The sequence below is a fragment of the Micromys minutus genome (genome assembly GCF_963924665.1).
Source record: "Micromys minutus genome assembly, chromosome: 25".
NCBI lineage: Eukaryota > Metazoa > Chordata > Mammalia > Rodentia > Muridae > Micromys > Micromys minutus.
Window position 1 is genome coordinate 3,430,981 of NC_137960.1, and position 19,256 is coordinate 3,450,236.

Consider the following 19,256-nt stretch of genomic DNA (forward strand, 5'->3'; position numbering starts at 1 on the left):
GCCATCTGTGTAACTCTCATGTTACGAGCACGGGGCATGTTCGTCTGTGGCAGTGGACCGGAGGGACTGAGTCTGGGTCTTGGCCTTCCTGCTCCATGGTGGTTGTGGCAGGGAGTGAACAGATGGCTTACTGGAGAACGGAGCCTCCTCACGGAAGGCAGCCTGCCAGGGAGGACCCAAGCCACTTCAGATTCTCCCATGACAGCCCCTGCTGGCCATCTGGTAAAGGGTGTGGCTCTCCCCGAACCACACCTCATTGTTCCTCACCCAAGCACTCTGTTGCAGAACAAGAACCTGGACTGGTTCCCACGGATGCGTGCCATGTCCCTGGTGAGCGGCGAGGGTGAGGGTGAGCAGAATGAGATCCGCATCCTGCAGGAGAAGCTCGGCTCCACCATGAAGCTGGTCTCACACCTCACTGCCCAGCTCAATGAACTCAAGGAGCAGGTGTGTTCCCGACCTCATGGTCCCAAGCTTCGGTTCAGGTAGAGGCTTGCCTACCGATAGTCCGTTCTGCACCAGCCAGTGCTTACAGCTCCATGGCCACTCTCTGCAGGTGCTGTGGTCTCCTGACTGCAGCACCCAATCGAGGGTTTGACTTGCCAACTGAGGACAATCGGGGCTTGGGGCTGACCATCTGCCATTAGAGCTGAAGGGTAGCGGGCCCTTTGGGGAGGATGCAGACTTTCACAGTGCTGTGGAAAAGGGCACCAGGCCACCTGACGACTTGTTTAACTCAGATGACGGAGCAACGGAAACGGAGGCAACGTCTGGGCTTCGTGGATGTGCAAAACTGCATGAGCCGCTGAACAGAGCCGCTGAGGCCCCACAGGAGGTCCACTGCAAACAGCACTGTCCTTCCTTCAGGTCAGGTGGCCCTGTGGCCCTCTGGAAGCCAGGTGCCCTGCCCACCTCCAGCTCTGCTGGCAACCTCCCTCCCCAGGCCAGGCTCTGGCCATCAGGAGTGCTTCAAAGCACAGTCCTGCTTAGTGCCCTTGAAGAGACTCGGTTTACCTTAGTGCCTTAGAGGATGCTAGGTCCTCCAGACTGCTGTCCCTCGAAGCAGTGACTGACATTCTTCAGTGGTCCTCATAGGTGGTTACAAATGGGCTGCCTTTCACCTCCAAGCACTACATTGTGGCTGTCCCCTGCCTGTCTCCCATCCTGGCTCAGGAAGGTGGTAGCCTGCTGTTATTAGCTTCATAGGGCTTTGATATTTAACTTATTCCCAGGGCCATCCCACCCTGCTGTGCCTGCAGTTCCCAGTGCCTGTTGGGGACAGTGTGGCCCTGTCCCGGTAGCCTGATGACTCAGGGTGGACCTTGCTCCCAGGACTTGTCTCTCCCCAGGCTTTGTAGGCCTCACAAGCCCAGAACTGGGCTGTGTGACGCTTCTCTCTTTTTGGTGTAATGTTTTCCATGTCCTGGGGACTAACGTGTTAATTGCCTTAAATAAATTAATAGAATTCAAGTCCATCAATGGGGTCACGCTTCTGCCTCCTGCACAGCTGGAGGGCAACACCTGACTGGCCCAGGCTGCTAAATGCCACCTACTGCACCCCAACACCTACCAGGACTCTGGTGACCTGCTGAACTCCACTGGTTTTTAAGCCCTGGACTTGGTCCTTTTGCCCACTTGTAGGACATCTGTGTAGGATCTGAGCACCTAACAGACATGAGGTTCTAAGCAGTCAGGTGGCCGTGTGTCTTACAATCCTCACAGACCTTGCCCAGTGTCCCCGCCACTTAGGTAAGGCCTGGTTACAGCTTCCCGTCCCTTAGGTCACTTGGGCATGGGCATTTCTGATGGGCTGGAGTAAGAGGCCTGGGAGGACCAGGCAGGATGCCCATGCCTCGGTCTCCTTTTTCTTGTTGCTGTTTCCACACTTAAAACTGCTGCTCAAATACAACAGGGGGGCTGGAATCCTCCCTGGGGCTGCAGACAGACCTCAGGCTGGGAGGGACCTACATTCCCTCTGCCGGGGAGGATGAGTGAGTTCCAAACCAGGAGGGTGGGAGACACTGGGCAGCTTTATTGATGAGCATCAGAAGGTTGCAGGTCAGGTGCGTGGCCGGGACAGGACCCGAGTCCAAACTTTATGCTTCTCCTCAGGCCTTGTGGGTGCAAACTTCTCCTGAAGTTTCTTCCACATGCTCTTATTCATCTCTTGAAACTCCTCCAAAGTGTCTGCACAGGGAAAGACAGAACAGGCGGATGTCTTCTTTCACTTTCCCGTGAGGATGGCTCATGGGGCTGTCCCCAGAAGAGCACACTTTGCTTTCTGTGTCCCAGGTAGTGGGTCTGTACTGTGAAAAGGGGTTTTCTGGTGACGAGGCCCGAGAGTCACTGCCTGCCCCTCAGCACCATGGATGTGCGCTCCTGCCCTACTCCACACTACCAGGAAACGGACGACTTCCTTCCCAACTCGATTGTGCCCTCCTCAGCACTACTGAGGTGTGCTTCCTGCCCCCACACAGAAGCACCAAGAATGGCCCCGACTTTCTTCTCAATCTTGGCCTACTAATGTCTACATCAGCTGTAGGAACCATCAGCAGTGCGGGCCCCTGTAGGCTGGAGGGGAGGGAGGTCCACACTCCCACCCCAAGCAAATCCCTGACCTTGCCACCTTAAGTTCAACTGTAGAGCCAGAAGACCACAAACTTCCCAGGCTGGGTTTGTGGTAATCAGGGCAGTGTGCACCTTCACGATGGTGACAGGGGTCTGTGTTCATGCAGAGAGCCATGTTTAAGAACATGCACGAGCCAGGCGGTGGTGGCACAGGCCTTTGATCGCAGCACTCGGGGGCAGAAGTGGGTGGATCTCTAGAGTTCCAAGATGGCCAAAGCTAAACAGAATCACAGTGGCAACCCCTCCCCCAGGCCCCTTGCACACATGCAATGATTCGGCCAGCCCTTCCCTGTGCTGACGGTGGCTGGGTGGTTCCCTGGGTGGCCCTGTGTCAGCATTCTCTCCTCTTCACCAAGGCCAGCATGGCCCTATCCCAACAACGGTGACAACGAAGTGCAGGACATCTAGCAGTCCTCATTTTATGACCCACTTATTAAACGCAGTCACAACACCATGTAGCTTTCAGGCCATTTTAACACAAGCAATAGCTGCAATTACTGGTTTGGGGCGGTGGCTCCACAGCAGCCTGGGACACTCACTGTGTGGCAGTGCCCTCTCCAAGTCCAGATTCCCACACAAGGCACAAAGGGTGACACTGGGGTGGCTGCTCTCTTACACACACTGCAGGCCTGGCTGCTCCTGTGTGGTGTGAGAGTTAGTTCCACACAACTGCAACAACGACGTGCCTGCTGTGCGCACACGGGGTTTCTGGGGCTGACTGGAAGCCAGACCAACAGTCTTCACGGTCCCCTGCTGCCCGCCGAGACTTCCTGAGGTCTGGCAGAAGGGGCAAGGACAAGATGGCGGGAAGCACAGTCCACGCCGAGTCCATTCTCAGACGCTCCATCACTACTGGTGATGCTCCAGGGGTAGGAGTAAATTACACGATGACAGACAAACACCTCAAAGGGACGCCTAGCCACACAGGACCTGCTGTCCTGAGAGTCAGCACTGACATAGCAGATGACATTGCCAGGCAACCATCTGCCCAGAAGGGCAAGATTCTAGAAGGTCGAATCCTCACAGCCAAGAGGAAGAAGTTTCTAGAATACCAGCCAGCCAACGTTCAGGGTCCTACCCTCCCAGAAAAGGTTAGCCTATTTTTATATACAATATCCTTAGCAATAAAAATAGCAGTTTTCCAGTACCTGCCTGCTCTGACTCTCTGTGACAATAGAAATGGGAAGTGAGGAGGGGTGGCTGGCAGGGGCTTCCTTCCTACGAGCTGGGTTCTAGCCATGACTCCCAAACAGACCTCGTTAGCCGCATATAGAACCTGCAGACCACATCTCCTGGGACAGATAACTCACTGGCGGATATCCCCATATTCTCTCACTGAATGGCTTTTTGTTTTAATTAAAAGCCTCATTGTTTACAAGGCCCCCTTAGGACCATAAAAATAAAATTATTTTCCTTCCAAACTGAATCCAATGACTTCCAATTTGGCTAGTATGTTCCCAGCCACCAGCCTTGAATTAAAAGCATTAAAGATGATTTTGTCTTCTAAATAACGCCTTTGACCTTTTCCATGTTCTGTGGCTCAAGCATATGAGGCTGTAGCTTCAGGGTTTCCTCTGGATACTCAAGGCTTTCCGCCATGCAGAACTAACTGTCTTATTGGGGGAGTCTCTGACCTGCTGCTAAAGTGAACTAACCAGGGAGGGCAGTCACGCCTCATACCTGTGGACAGGATCAGCTTGTATTCTTCCACCGACAGGCCACTGAAGCTGGTGTCTCTGGGGCGAGGGTACTGGCACAGGGGCAGGAGAGAGGAACACATTAGTTCTGCACACACTGGCCTTCCTCTAGTAGCTGAAGTTTACCAGGTGCTGAGGCCTGAGACCTGGCAATGAGAACAGCGCCACCTGGAGGCCAGGACTCACAGGAGCCACACGTGGAGACAGCAGGCCCAGGACTGCGCTCTAAGCCGCTCCCAGGTGGAGCCCACACCGGTATTTGGAAGGAATCCCTTCGGCATGCAGGCTCTTCCATTTGGCCATGTCTATTTGTAGAGCTTCTGACATATTTTTCAAGTCTGGGAAAAACTACACTACGTGGAATTTGACAGTAATGGTGTTAAGGCTGAGGAGGAGTGGGCCTTGGTGTGACAGGATTGGCCTAGTACTCCATCTTTATCAGTGCGTGACATCAGCTCCATCACTGAGAAGTATGAACAGGAGCGTGCGCTGGCGCACACAGAAGCATGGCTTTTATTCAGAGGACCTTTAAAGGCCTCTGCCGGGCACTATTGTTGGCTTAGCTCAAAGTAGTGGGTTACATCTCAAAGTCGCAAAACACAATTCTTTACAAACGCTGTATAATCATGTTTCCCGTTCTGATTGGTCCTCCCTCAGCGGCTGGGACACAAAGGCATGTGCCCACTCACCTTGTGCTTGTAGTAGTTTGAATGCAGCCGTGCTAAGCTCTCGTACATCTGATCGCAGGCCTCGGGTTCTGCAATCTGAAAGACAGCGTGCCCCCCGGGGAAGTGAGCGGAGGAGGCGGCCCCCATGCTGCCCCCATACCTTGAGGGAGGGCTATGTGTACAACGTATTCACAGAGGAGGGCACTGGTGTCCCAGCGTGAAGAGCAAGCCTTCCTGTAGCTCAGAAAAGTCACCTCTGTGGATGAAAAGCCCCCCCTACCCCACCCCCACCTGCAGGATCCCTGAGCCCTCAACAAAGTGTTCAGCAGCTCTTTGCACCTTGGGACACCACACCAGGTGTGGGTAGTAAAGAAATTCTGGGGGCAGTATGGGCTCCAGGGATCCAGAAAGCACCTCAAGTGATGGCAGGGAAGGAAGGCCCTCCCAGGGAAAGGGACCTGTAATGGCTGCTGCCATGGAACGGAAGAGCACCTGGAGCCCAGGGGCATGAGAAAGCCTTCTTGGAAAGAAAGCAAGCTTTGTGAACCGAGATCGGTGTGATGTGGATTAAATACTCCTTTATGAAGGACTCAACAACAAATGACCCAAGGGAACCTCCGACACGTCCATCTCTACTAAGCAAGGAGCTGCTAAGACTGCAAGGGAGAGCCAGCCAGGGGTCAGGGCAATCCCAGCACTTGGGCAGGACAGAGTGTGAACTCAGCCTGGGCTATGTGGAGAGTTCGAGCAGACCCTGGCCTAGAGAGGAGTCGCAGCTTTGAGAGGAAAGGAGGCCATGTTGCAAAACAGGTGAAACAAGCAGGACCAAGACCGAAGAAAGCCCAGGAAGCAAGGGGAAATGCGTGCCCCTCCCAGGGAGGGAGGCAGGCTTTCTGTCCTTCAGACCTTTACTCTTCCACCCTTCCTTTTCTCCACCCTTGCCGTTTGTCTATGTACCTCATTACGTTTCTGTCAGGATTTCTGAAAGCTCCCAGAACAAAACTCTCTTTTATAGTTTTCCCAGAATTCAAATGTTTTTTTTTTTTTTCTCTCCTGACTTAAATCCTTTCTTGAAGAGTGAGCATATAAATAAATCAGAAGTTAAGCATTTCAGCAAGGCAGCCCTCTTCTGCCTGTGTGTCAAATGAGGTCCCAGCTGTCAGCTGACACAGCCCCAGCCCTGCTTGCCTTTCTATAGATGTATGCCCTGCTCACGGTTGGCAGGGGCCGACCAGGAGTGAGCTACATAACTAAGACATTAAAACAGGAAAATATATGGGGCTGGCATCTCCCTGATAAGGCCAGAAGGACGGAGGGCAACAGCTAAGTTCTCCAAGGAGGGAGTGTGTGGCACCTGATGCTGCCTCCTTTGGGGGAATGTGCGGTCAGGGTCTCTGTTGTGTAGACCAAGCTGGCGCTGAAGTTACAGAGACCCTCCAGCCCGTCTTCTGAATGCTGGGGTTAAAGGTGTACCCTCATGCACGCCAGCACACTGCGTCTTGAGCAAACCTGGGTAACAAGAGCCACAGAACACAGGCAGAGCACACAAATGCCAAGCTCTCAGCCTAGGACACAGAATGCACCACCTTCACTCTGATGTGCAGACACAGTGGCTCCCGCTCCTAACTGCAGTCCTGGGCACATGGGGACAGGTGGATCCTTGGGGCTCACTGGCTGGCCTGCCTAGCCTACTTAGAACCTACAGGGCAGAGAACCTGTCTTTTAAATAAAGGGAGGGATTGAGGGAGGGAGAAAAGGGAGGAATAAAGGGTGGACAGTATTCAAGGACTGACATCAGAGGCTGCCCTCTGCATGTCTAAATGTGCACACACAGCCCCACGTACACAGCGCACTCACTAACAGCAGTCACACATGTCTAACACCAACAGGAAAGGTCTTTCTTCTGCTTATGTGCTCCACACCTGGGCTGACTGTCCGCTTACAGACTCCACAGCCTGCACCGGCATCTGCCTGCACGGACTTGGTGTGGGACGGTGGGGCAGCTGTGGGGGTGGGATCCTGGCACCAACTACAAGATGTTGGATAACTCACAGACCTCTGCCCACTCACTTAAGGCTAACACATCTACATCACTCTTATGAGTGTCTGATTATTTCTAAGGTCCTTTCACCTCCAACTCAGGCATGTGTTTGCTGAGATTCTGAATGTTCTCTCATGTGACCATTCATGTGAAGAAACCCTCACAGGGCAGAGCACCACCCACTGTGGTGCACTGTCCTGTGCCGTTGGCCACCTTTGTCCCGTGCCAACTCCATCTTTCATGTATTACCACTTGATAGGTTTATCGGTAAACTTGACTTTAAATAAAGTCCCTCTGATGGCAGAATGCAGTCGGAGGAAATCAGGTAATGGAGCCAGCCTGTGTTATTAGCACAGTGCTGGGGCCCACATTTTAATACAAACAGGGAAGAGAGCCCTGCTCAGACCAACAGAGCACAAAGGTGTGCAGTGTGTGGTGGCCTGTGCAGGGGGAGCCAGGGAAGACTGGAGAGACATCCCAGCAGACACCCGCTGGAACACAGCCAGGAAAGACACAAGGAGCGTGTGTGAGAGTGGCCAGTGCCCCTCGGTGTTACTGGGGTTGGGGACAAGGCAGTGAGAACTGGACCTGACCTAGACACCTCTGGGCAGTCACTAAGCAAGCATCCCATGGTCAGGCAGGGAGGCTCTGCAAACGTTGTTCTGATGGCTGCTCATCTGCACCTACCCCTCCACCATCAGGCTACCATCCTAGTGCCCAGCAGGAGTCGCTAGTCTCCCTGCAGAGGCTGTCCCACAGGATGAGCATGGAGGACGGGGCCACCCTTACAACTGTTAGACCTGAGTGCAAAACTGAGGCGACCCTGGGAACCTCAGCTTCCTTGGTGCCCTCTGGCCTCAGTGTTCACAGAGCTTTGTAGGCAGGAATGGTGGCACAGGTCTATCATCTCAGAACTAAGGAGGTTGGAGGGTGACAAGTTCGAGGCCAGCCTCGGGGTCTAGATAACACAATGCAAAATTACCTGTCACCTAATTTCCCACTAAGTCAGTGTTTACAAAAGGTTGTAAAGCAGCCTAGTGGAGGTGAAGGGAGTTTGCAACATGCCAATTTCTAGCATATTCTAACTGCCTAAGAGACAGCAAGCAACAAGGCCCATTTCAGGATCTGTGCTGTATCTAGCTCTAGCTCAGCAATTAAAAATCAGTCTTATTTGCTACTTAACTGCTCCCAGGGGACCCCTGTTTGTCCTGAACCTACCACCTTACCCTCCATTCACACACAAGCACAAATACTCTGGAACCTGGGGCACCCAGACTTCTCATGAAATGGACGGGTCTTAGCAAAGACTCCTACATGCAGAGCTTTACATTACCTGGACTTGCATGTGCACCTAATGAGATTAAGGACATTTTGGGACAAAGAGCTGCACATGAGCACTATGAGAAATTCAACACTGTTCCCAAACGTGAGTGAAATGGAGGTTCTGAGACAAGCGCCCTTCACAGCTCCATCTCGTTCCCTCCGCAGTTCCCTGCTCCGCCGTCAGTAAATTCCTCCTTACCATATTAAACTTTTATATATACAAATCTACAGCGGTGCCGCAGGCACTGATTTCCATTTTCAAAATTGAATTTTGGGTGGTGACAGCAATTCGTACAGCGGCCCCTATCCCAGTGACACAAGGGAAGTATAAGTACATTGGGGAGGGGCCGCAGACAGCTCTGCTAATGGAGGAGGGGCTGGAGCTCTAGGAGACTCCGTAATGAACTTCTGACAGGAGCCATGCTGACTTGGAGCACATTCCTGCCAATGAAACTGGGTGTCACTTTCTTGAGCACCTACTATGGAGGGTGCGCTGCTAGAGAACCAGACTGTGAGGGACATACAGGAGTAGCCAGCAGTCAAGTAGGGGACAAGAAATGAGTGCACTGAAGACCAACCCTGCCTTGAGCTCTGGAGCTGAGTGGCAGACAGGGCGTGGCAGCAGTGCAGAGCTCAGCAGGCCAGTGTGAGCTCGAGGGTGGAGACAAGGCCCCTGTCTGAGCCTGAGCAGCTTGGGATGGATGGGAGGAGAGAGGGCAGGACAGGCTGACCAGCAGGTCATGTTTCTGGTGTGTGGAATACAGTGGTCCAAAGTCATAGGATCCCAAAGACTAAGAAAGACTTAAGTTCTGAAGGCTGAGGAGAGGCAGGCTACTAGATGCAGCCATTCACCCCTTTGAGAGGAGCAGCTGCACTTTTACACACACACACACACACACACACACACACACACACACACACACACACCACAGCTCCCTCCTCCAAACACCCTGATCAATCCACTCCAACCTAGAGTAAAAACGGCAATAACACTCAGTTCGTCCTAGACACGGCTCTCTACACAACCCATTTTGTGGTGCCTGCAACATACAAAGAGTGCTCACTGTCCTTAGACCATGTCCCCAAAGTCTGATTCACACTGAGATGCCTTCTCTGTGGCTGTCATGTGACAAGCAGCTCCACTGAGGTGCTGAGACCAGGCCAGGCCTCACTCGATGACTACACTCACGCTCTGGATCATCTCTGAGGAGATACCAGCACTGTTACTTGCTAGAAACCCAGCAAAGCTTGGTATCTTTCTCTTTGAGCCATTATCTAATCCTCTGTAAGACACACAGGCCACAGTCCCTCAGGCGGGTCAGGCAGCCCTCACTCCAGGAAGCAGTGTCTCCAGACCCTTCCCCAGTGGCCTGAGCTGACTACACGGGCTGGGCAAACCTTTCAGCCAGCCACCTGCACCTGACAGCTCATTAGCAGGATCTGCTCTTTGCCTGCAGTTAAGTCAATAAGCACAGCTGTTTGCCCTTCCCCCACACCAGATTCTTTTGTGAAGCTCCTGTGCAGCAGGGAATGAAAACTCTTAAGAACTGCTGTATTCAGAGTAGACCAGACCCATAGCCATGAACTTCAAAAGAAAACAAGAACAAGGTGGCAGAATGTTCCTTGTGTTCCGGCTCCCCACTGCCACCCACCTCCTGGTGGGGTTAGGGTGGGCCGAGAGACGCCCCCAAGGGCAACCTCTGGCTCAGATGGAGGCAGAGGTTTCTGTGCTCAGGTCTGTAGTTTGAATTATTAATTGGCCTCCCCACAAGCCTGGCCTTTCTGCACTGGTGTCCCATTGAGGACCACCTTTCTTCTTGTTGCACTGGGGAGGTGGTGATTGGGGCACAGAAAAGCAAGTGGGCCTCAAGTGTTTAATTCCTTCCCCCAACTGCTGTGATCCAAAAGGTCTGATCAGTGAATCGAGGGAGGGAGGACTTGATGCTCACAGAAGAAACTTAACAGGAGGTCTCTCGAGAGGACTGATACCAGCAGACCTGCTGAGACCGGGGCGGTGCAGAACAGGGCACAAAGGCTGGGTTGAGACTTGTCTCTGTCAAGGAGCCTGAGTCAATGGTTTTACTTTTCTGATTTGATTTCAGTATCTGTAAAAATCACGACAGTGATAGCTACTTCATTGGATGAGATGTGCCAAGTGTTCTACACACCTTCCTTGTACAGGAAGTCAAGAGGCCAGGAGGATGCGGGTCTCAACAAGGCCTCCACCCTTCCAGTTCCACTTTCTGGACAATGGTGGGGGGGGGGAGTCACAGCCATCAGCCACCCCCGGGTCTCATCCCTTCTACTGTGGATTTAGTGAAGCGTCTCTCAGAGCCACCTTCCCTTCTCAAGGTCTTTCCTAAGTGATCTGGAGGCGGTGGAGGGAGTGACTCACACTGTTCTCCATCCCAGCCCAAGACTGCTCCCTCCAAAAATTATCACCAAGATTTACTAAGCCCAAGCAGGCTCATTTTCAGGTGACATCAGGATGAGCTATGACAGAGGTCCCGAGTAATGTGACCACTGCCACCAGGACGCCCTGGCTCACTCCACCCAGAACACATCCATCAGCCGCGGCAGAACCTCTGAAGCCGACCTGCACTTTGTGGCTATGACTAAGTCTGTGTGGGCCTCAGCTGATCAGAAACTGTGTCCCTAGGTGATGACAAAGGATGACAACTCCCAAAGAGAAAGTTCTCTTCTCCCCACTGGCTGCCTTACCCTAACAATCTCTTCCTCTGGCATCTAGCCTCTGGCTGCCCAACTCTAAGCTACTTGGGACTGAGGACCAGACCACCTGTGTCACAGGGCCTGGGACTGCACATATACAGAAGCTTCGAACTAAGGAGTGTGTTGAGTGACAGGGCACAGTCTGCCCTCTGGCCTCACCACTGCTTCCAGCAACTTCTGCTGCATCTGGAGATGACCGGCCTCACAAACCACAACCAATCTCTTGTTCTCTTGGATGTTCACTTGGATGCTTTTGTGTTCCAAGAACCACATTAGACATGTGTGTGAGTCATGGTCGGGGCTTCATCTCTATTTGCATGAAGCTCATACTAGAAATTAGGGAAACCCCTAGAAAGCCCATGATCCATACAATATGGGTCAGTGAAGACCACCAGCCCAATGTGAGGACCCGCTGCTATCCATGTGACAATTGGCAGTCTACTCATGAAGTGGTCACAGGCGCTGTCTCACAGGTCATCGCTCTGGCTGCCTATGTGTGCTGTGCACCTCAGTCCTCGTCTCTGACCTCCTGCTTAAGCCCCGTGCTCAAATAACCCGCTGCTGCTTGACATTCCGTTTGGGAGTCGGACTGCTTGGCATCTGAGTTTAAAGCCTCTAACATCAAATGTGCGATGCACTTCCCACACCCCACCTGCTCCCCGTCTAGTCTTTCCCGTTTGAGTAAATGGCACCCAGCTGCTCAAGCCAAAAAAAGAAAAGGGGGAAAATCTAGGAGCTGTCCTTGGTTCCTCTCCTCTACCCCACATCCAGGGCATCCGCTGCTGCTGTGACCTGCACGTTACGGACTGCTTTCTGTCACTTCTGTCTCCTGTGCCACCACCCTTACCCAAGCTACCACCAGCATCTCTCTCTTCCGACGCTACCATGGCAAGCTGCTCTGCAGCTCCATTTGCCTAGCACCAGAGTAACCCTTGAAAATTAGGGCACATCCGTCCCTGACTAAAGGCCTCAGATGGCTTCTCATGGGCCTCCTGGTAAGATCTGACTCCTAACTCAGGGCTGGAGAGATGGCTGAGCAGTTAAAAAGAACCTAGATTTGATTCCTAGTACCCACAGTGACTCACAACCACGTGTGACTTCAGTTCCAGGGGATCCAACGCCCTCTTCTGGCCTCAGTGGGCCCTGCACTAACATGGTATACAGACATATCTGTAGGTAAACTTTAAAGGAAAAGCAAAGACAAAGCAAGCAAACAAACAAAAAGATCAAAACCCTGTATGGTGCCTGGCTCCTGCCTTCTTTCGACTTCCAATCTTAGCTGTGGTCATGTCACTCACTACCCGTAGGCTTGTTTTAGTTTGTTATATGCCAGTCTAGTTTGCTCTGCAGTGCCTGGCCGCTCTTCCCAAAGTGAGTCAGTTTTCACTGTTCGGATCCTGAGTCCTAAGGCAAGCCTAAGGAACCCATCTAATGCTACATTTACCACGATCACTTGGGACTGTCTTATGCATCGGTTTGTTCCCAGAATCCTGAATGAGAATTCAAAGCCACAGGGAGCAAGACCCCATCTAATTCACTGCTGTCCCCCTGGAATCTAACCTAGTTCTCCGCACCTGGCCGTGATTGATATGGGGACCTAATACTGATCACACAAGGGACCTGTGTGGAAGACCCAAACAGTTTCACAGTGACGGAAGGCAGTGAGTGAGGCTTGGCTGGAGGTTTCTGGGGATAGGCTGGGCTCACAAACACATTAATGATGTTATGAAAGAAACAACCCTGCCTTACAATTTGATTCCTTAGGGGCATCTGGACCTCGGGGGCGCTTCACGGGTCACTACACGGTGCAGACAAGGAAGAAAACTGAGAAGGCGTCGCACTCCGCAGCTAGCAAGAAGGTGGGAGTAACTCGCACATGTGCAGCCTGTCAGGGAGGCTGACGCATGCGCAGAACCCCCCACCCGCAAACCCACGTTCCGACGTCCCCAACCTCCTTCCCTCCGGTCACCTGGGTGTTCTCTCCCTCCCGAAAGGCCTGTGCTACCCGCTGCCGCAGGTAAGCGCCCAAGTCCCGGCCCCGTTTGGTCTCGTCCACTGGCCATTCCTCACAGAGCTTAAGGAAACGCCGGTAGCGGAGAGCGGCCATCTTGGGCCCCGCTTGCTCCGCCCCTGGGGGAGGAGTCAAGACCGCAGAGAGCGCGTGCGCACTAAGGCGTGCTGGCCTTCCCCGCGGACATGCGCAGTTCTGCCAACAGCCTGCCTCCCTCCAGGCAGCGGCGCTGCTCACCTTCGAGAGCGAGGTCTGAGCTCTTCAGCTTCTTCGCCCTGGAACTCGCCCAGCTCCCAGGGGCAAAGCAGACGCAGTGTACCCTGGGGACAGCTTTGCTCTTCGTTTTCAATGACTTCACAAGCTCGAGACTAAAAAAGCTCCCCCTCAAGACCTCTGATGTTTTGCATAAACGAAACATTTGCATGTAAATACAGGTTGTTATTGGATGGAGATGTGTTTGATCTTAATGTTTGGCGTGTGTACACACACACACACACACACACACACACACACACACAGAGCTGCCCCACTCCCACTCTCGTTACCCCGTACTTATCTCTACCACATGGTCCTCTATTAGTTTGTTCTTCAGCGACATCTCTCCCCAGGTTCCCCCCCCAACCCCCGACTACATTGCTCACCACACACACAGGTTTCCTATGAAGTACCAAAAAGGTTGTTGCAGCCTGGAAATCTTTTTTGTTGTTGTTTTAATTTTTAGTGTGTTTTCTTTATTTTTATATGTATGAGCGTTTACCTACGCCACATACACGTGTCAGTTCTGGGGACCAAACCAGATTCTCTACAAGAGCAATACAAGCTCTTACTAGCTCCGCTGTTTCTCCAGCCCCAAGAATGAATATTTTTATTGTGTCAAAATACAACGTAACATATACCACCTTTTAATTTTTTTTTTTTATGTGCCTGGCTAAAACCAAACAAACCACCAGGTCCCCTGGAACTGGAATCATAGACAATTGTGAGCCACCATGTTGGTACTGGAAAGCAAGGGGGGGGGGTCCTTCTGCAAGAACAGCAATGGCCCTTAACCACTGAATCATCTCTTTAGTCCCAAATGTACCATTTTAAGTAACAGGCTGCTTGTTAGGTGGTCCAGGTTGGCCTGGAACTTGAGATCCCCCAGCCTCAACTGCCTCCTAGGATTATAGACATTTATCACCAGTGAAGTGCCTTTACCTGTGGCCATCTTGCTGTGTGACAACCTTCCTCTTGGTATATGTTAGATATGATACACACACACACACACACACACACACACACACACACATACACACACGATTATGTGTATGTGTGTGTGTTGTATGTGGTTTTTCCTTTTGAGATAGGGTTTCTTTGTGTAGTCTCAGGTGTTCTGGAACTCACTCTGTAAATTAATGCTCTGTGAACGAATAAATGAGTGGGTGAATGAATGAGTGAACAAAAGCCACATTTCAACCTAGGTCTTTAAGACCCGAAAGCCTCTCAGCATTCACAATATAGAGAGCAATTCTGGGTGGGGGACAGGACTAACTACCTGCCAGTCCTTGGTGTGTAGGAGGAATAAGAAGGACCACAGAAGGAGGTACAGACTTTCCCTGGCACGTTGGCACCTTCCTCAGGCTCTCAGCACACTTGTACCCCGGGTGTAAGGAAAAGTATTCATTGCCATAAGTCACTACAACCTAAGACTCCCAGGTTGGCTGTGGCTAACCAAATACTCTATAAATACTTTATTTTTTTATATTATTATAAATATTGGGTGGGCCCTTGTGGTTCCCAACCCACCCCGGCCCTCAGTAGGAAGTAGGGAGTAAATGGACCTCGTGGCTAACGAGCTAAAGTGAGGCTGTGACAGGGCTTGGGATATGATGGGGTGATCAGGGGAGTTTTCTAGAGGCACACCCACTGAGCACCTCACCTTGGCATGGCATCCCAGCCAAGATTCCCTATCACCACCTCTGGAGCTGTGGAGACTGTTTTCTGTTTAAACCACCCACTGATCTGCTCAGATTAAACCCCTCCCTCTGCCTCCTTCCCACCTCCGCCCAAGGCCCACCTCTTATTTCCTCAGAGCCGCCCCTGATCTTTCTCCCCCATTTCCCTCTACAGCTGGGTAATAAATATTTCTCTCTCTCCACAGCACAGCCTAACACAGCCAAGCTCTGCTTCACGATGGGGGAAAAATGAGAAGAGTTCCCCGGTAATTCTGTCAGGAGACCATCAGAGATTACACACCAGCACGGGACGTGTGGCTAGGCGGTATATGGAACCGCCCTCTTCTTTTCCTCTGAGATTTTTATTTTGACATTATTAATCTCTGCTCATTTATCAGCATGTGTGTTTTGGCTGCAGGTATAACATGTGTGCCTGGTGCATCAGATCCCTTAGAGAGTTATAGATAGTTGTGAGTGGCCATGTGAATGCTAGGGAACCAAAGGTGGGGTCCTCTATGGGTTTGGTTTTGGTGGTGGTGGTAGGGGAGGTTGAGACAGGGTCTCTCTGTATAGCCCTGGCTGTCCTGGGACTTGCTATGTAAACCCAGCTGGCTTGGAACTCACAGAGATCTGCCTGCTCTTGCCTCCCGAGTGCTGGGTATTAAAGGCATGGGCAGCCACATGGTCCAACTCCATGTCCTTTCCAGTCCCCATGTTTTTGTTCTATAGCCCAGGTTGACCTCAAGCTTGCGAACCCTCTGCTTCTGCCTCTGCCTTCCCAGTGCAGTAATATAAAGCTGTCCAGCTGCTGGGGTGCACAGTACAGATCACTAAAAAAATATATGGAGGCTGGCAAGAGAGGCCAGTAGGTAAAGGTGCTTACAGCCAAACTTGATAACCTTAGTTCAAGTCCCGGGACCCCACATGGCAGAGGGGAGAAGTGTGAGATACTTAAAGCAGGTAAAGGCATTTGCTGCCACGCCTAATGACCTGAGAGAGTTCCGTACATGGTAGGTGACAGTCACTCCTTATAAGCCATGGCTCAAGTGTATCACTCCTATATACACAGAGAATAGAAAAATAAGTAATTTTATTATTGAGACAGGGTCTAACTATTTATCCCTGGCTAGCCAGTACTCACTAAGTAGACCAGGCTGTCCTCGAACTCATAAAGACCTGGCTACCTCTACCTCTTAAATGCTAGGGCTGAAGACACATGCTACCATGCCTAGCTAAATGTAATAGACTTTCTTTTTTTTAGTTATTGAGAATTTTAAAATAGTAACAGGTCAGGCAGTGGTAGCACATGCCTTTCATCCCAGCACTCAGAAGGCAGAGGCAGGTGGATCTCTGTGTTCAAGGCCAGCCTGGTCTACAGAGCGAGCTCCAGGATAGCCAGGGCTATATGGAGAAACCCTGTCTCAACAAAGAAGAAAGAAAAGAAAGAAAACAGTAACAGCAGAGTATCCAGCAAATGTGCAAGTGGTGGATGTGACTGTTCAGGTCACTGTCATGAGGCACAGGGAACAGCTGAAGGCCCCTTCCCTGTGCATTTCATACAGTATGAGAAGACAGGCAAGCACCAAGCAAGCTCACGATAAAAGTCATGCGGGCATTCCATACCTGGTAAGTTCAGAAAAAGTCAAGATGTTTGCATAGGAATGGCCCCCATGGGATCAGCTATCTGGGTGTTTAGTCACCAGGGGTGAAACTGTTTGAAAGGATCATAAGGATTAGGAGGTGTGGCCTTGCTGGAGAAAGTGTGTCACTGGGGTTGGGCTTTGAGGTTCCAAAAGTCCACACCAGGCCTCAGCTCTCTCTTCCTGCTGCCTGCAGATGGAGATGTGGAACTCTCTGCTGTTTCTCCAGTACTACTCTGCCCAAGAGCAACCATATCATCTCTGCCATGATAATGGATTAATCTCTGACATGGATGGGAGGGCCAATCCCCAAGGGACTGTTGTTGGCTTGGACCTGTTCCTTAGCCTTGGCAGCAAGTGCCTTTGCCTTTATTTCCTGTACTGAGACAGAGTCCCATGCAGCCCAGGATAGCCTGGAAGTTACCATGTAGCCCAGGATGACCTGGAAGTTACCATGTAGCCCAGGATGACCTGGAAGTTCTGATCCTGCTGCCTCTACCTCCCCAGTACTAGGATGACAGCGCACACCACAGTGTCTGATTTATATAATTCTGGGGATCAAACCAGGGCCCCCTGCATGCTAGGCAGGCACTCTTCTGAGCAACATTCCCAGCCCTTGTGCTATAATTTCTTCATTTTAAAATGAGAATTGGGGGGCGGAGGTGGGGGCTGGAGAGATGACTCAGCAGTTAAGAACACCGGCTGCCCTTCCAGAGGTCCTGAGTTCAATTCCCAGCAACCATATGGTAGCTCACAACCATCTATAGGGGAATCTGATGCCCTCTTCAGGCAAGCAAGTGTATACGCAGCAGAGCACTCATACATTAAATAAATAGAATTTTAAAAATTAAATAAAATGAGAATTATTGGAGTGAGTCAGGAGAATTGGGGGTTCAAGACCAATGTTTGCTATACAGTGTTTGAGGTCAGCATAGGCTGATAAATAAATAAAGAAGGCTGTGGTGTGCAGATAAGTCGGTAGAGCGCTAGTCAGCATGTTTGAGGCCCTGAGTTTCATCTTTAACCGGACATAAACTGTGCCCAGAAACTCAGATCTTTAATTCCAGTGTTTGGGAGGCAGAGGAAGGATGATCTCTGTGAGTTCAAGTCTGGTCCACATAGTAAGTTCCAGGCAGCTACAGCTAGGCAGTCATATCCTGGCTCAAAATAAGTAAATTAAGATGGGTGGTAGTGTTGCAAGTCTTTAATTCCAGCACTTGGAAGGCAGAGGCAGACAGATCTCTGTGAGTTTGAGATCAGCCTGGTCTCTAGAGAGAGTTTAAGGACAGCCATGCTATACAGAGAAGCCCTGTCTCAAACAGACAGACAGACAGACAGACAAGGAAATTAACCAATAAATAAAATAAGCTCAACATAAATAAAGAAAATGGTAAACTACTGTACCATCTGCCCCAATCCAGCACACAGATTAAATCTGCACCAAACATTGCACACAGATTAAAGTTTCCATGATGGTTCAAGCCCCCCCCCCCCTTTTATGAAGTGGAAACTGAGGCTCAGAGAGGCTAAAATCAGCCAGGGTCACCAGCTGGGAAGTGGCAGAGCCCAGATTTGAGCCCCTCCATCTATGCAGCCATGCAGCCTAAAGTCACAGGCTTTAGCCAGCACAGGCATGGAGTGGGCTCTTACATATAGCATTAAAGGGCCCCACATTCTCTTAACCTTGTCTTTCCTAGGGCCCTTTTCCTTTCCCTCAGTGGGTGGTTTGAGCCAGATTCTGGGCTCAATAACTTGTCAATCACCCAGTGCCATTCTGGGCACATTAATGGGTGCTGCCCGGGGTGCATCTCAGTGGCACCAGCCTCATGGGGAGTTGATGACCATTTAAACAACAACCTGCTGGCTGTCACTCATTTCACAACCAATGCAGCCTCCTGGCCCAGTGGAAAGCCCCACTGAGCCACTCCTCCCCTGCCTTTCGGAATGGGTACTTGGGGGACCATAATCTCTCTTCATAGAAACCAGGCATTAGCAAGGGAGGAGGGCCGTGCAAGGGAGCGCTGCTTGCGACTCCAAGTTATAATGATCCCGGTAATCTAGTCATCGAGTCGCACATTTAAATCGTGCGAAAGTAAAAATATCGTTTTGTAATGCTGGTGTTAATAATGTAAACATTAAAAGGGAATTAAATGCTTAGCTGCGGTTTCCTCTTTCAGCCTAACCCACTGCAGGAGAGGGTGGGCTCCCACACACAGATGTATTACCCTGACCCTGCGGAGATCTCAGAATAGTCGCCTCATGTCCCCCAAGAAAATGTAGTTGACAGCAGCAGGCGTCCTTAAACATACTTGGGTGGTCCTGGTAGGTCGGAGAACAGAGAAAGGCCAAGGAAGTCCCTGAAGCCGGAGCTGCAGACAGTTGCATACGGTACAAGAAATCAGACTTGGGTCCTCTACAGGAGCAATACAACATACTCCGCATGGCTGAGCTGCTTCTCCAGCTTCTGGGATGAGTTACTCTAGACTGACACCCCTCCCCTCCCTTTGGCAATCAGATGGTTCAGACAATCTGCCCCAAGGAACAGGAGATTTCCTCCCAGAGTCTCATGTTGGGAGGAAGAGAC

At 51.3% G+C, this 19,256-nt stretch overlaps 2 protein-coding genes across 3 annotated transcripts in view; one reads left to right on the plus strand and one right to left on the minus strand.

Annotated features, from left to right (window-relative positions):
* The window catches only part of ITPR3 (inositol 1,4,5-trisphosphate receptor type 3), a 60,551-nt gene extending 59,110 nt beyond the window's left edge, over nt 1-1,441 (plus strand). Inside the window, exons 56-57 of the mRNA XM_080937983.1 lie at nt 286-447; nt 741-1,441. Coding sequence (XP_080794109.1) covers nt 286-447; nt 741-809 — 231 coding nt within the window. The 3' untranslated portion in view covers nt 810-1,441. The remainder of the gene's footprint in view (nt 1-285; nt 448-740) is intronic.
* Nucleotides 1,442-2,018: 577 nt separating this feature from the next.
* Nucleotides 2,019-13,215, minus strand: UQCC2 (ubiquinol-cytochrome c reductase complex assembly factor 2). Of its 2 annotated transcripts, XM_080938013.1 has the most exons (5): nt 13,057-13,215; nt 5,015-5,089; nt 4,309-4,378; nt 3,168-3,267; nt 2,024-2,187 (listed from the first exon to the last, which is right to left on the minus strand). In XM_080938013.1, the coding sequence occupies exons 1-5, from the start codon at nt 13,192-13,194 to the stop codon at nt 2,157-2,159; spliced, it is 414 nt and encodes a 137-aa protein (XP_080794139.1). In that variant the 5' UTR covers nt 13,195-13,215; the 3' UTR covers nt 2,024-2,156. The 2 variants fall into 2 exon arrangements, with proteins under 2 accessions (XP_080794140.1, XP_080794139.1); XM_080938014.1 differs by lacking the exon at nt 3,168-3,267 and having other exon boundaries at nt 2,019-2,187.
* Between the last annotated feature and the right edge of the window lie 6,041 nt (nt 13,216-19,256).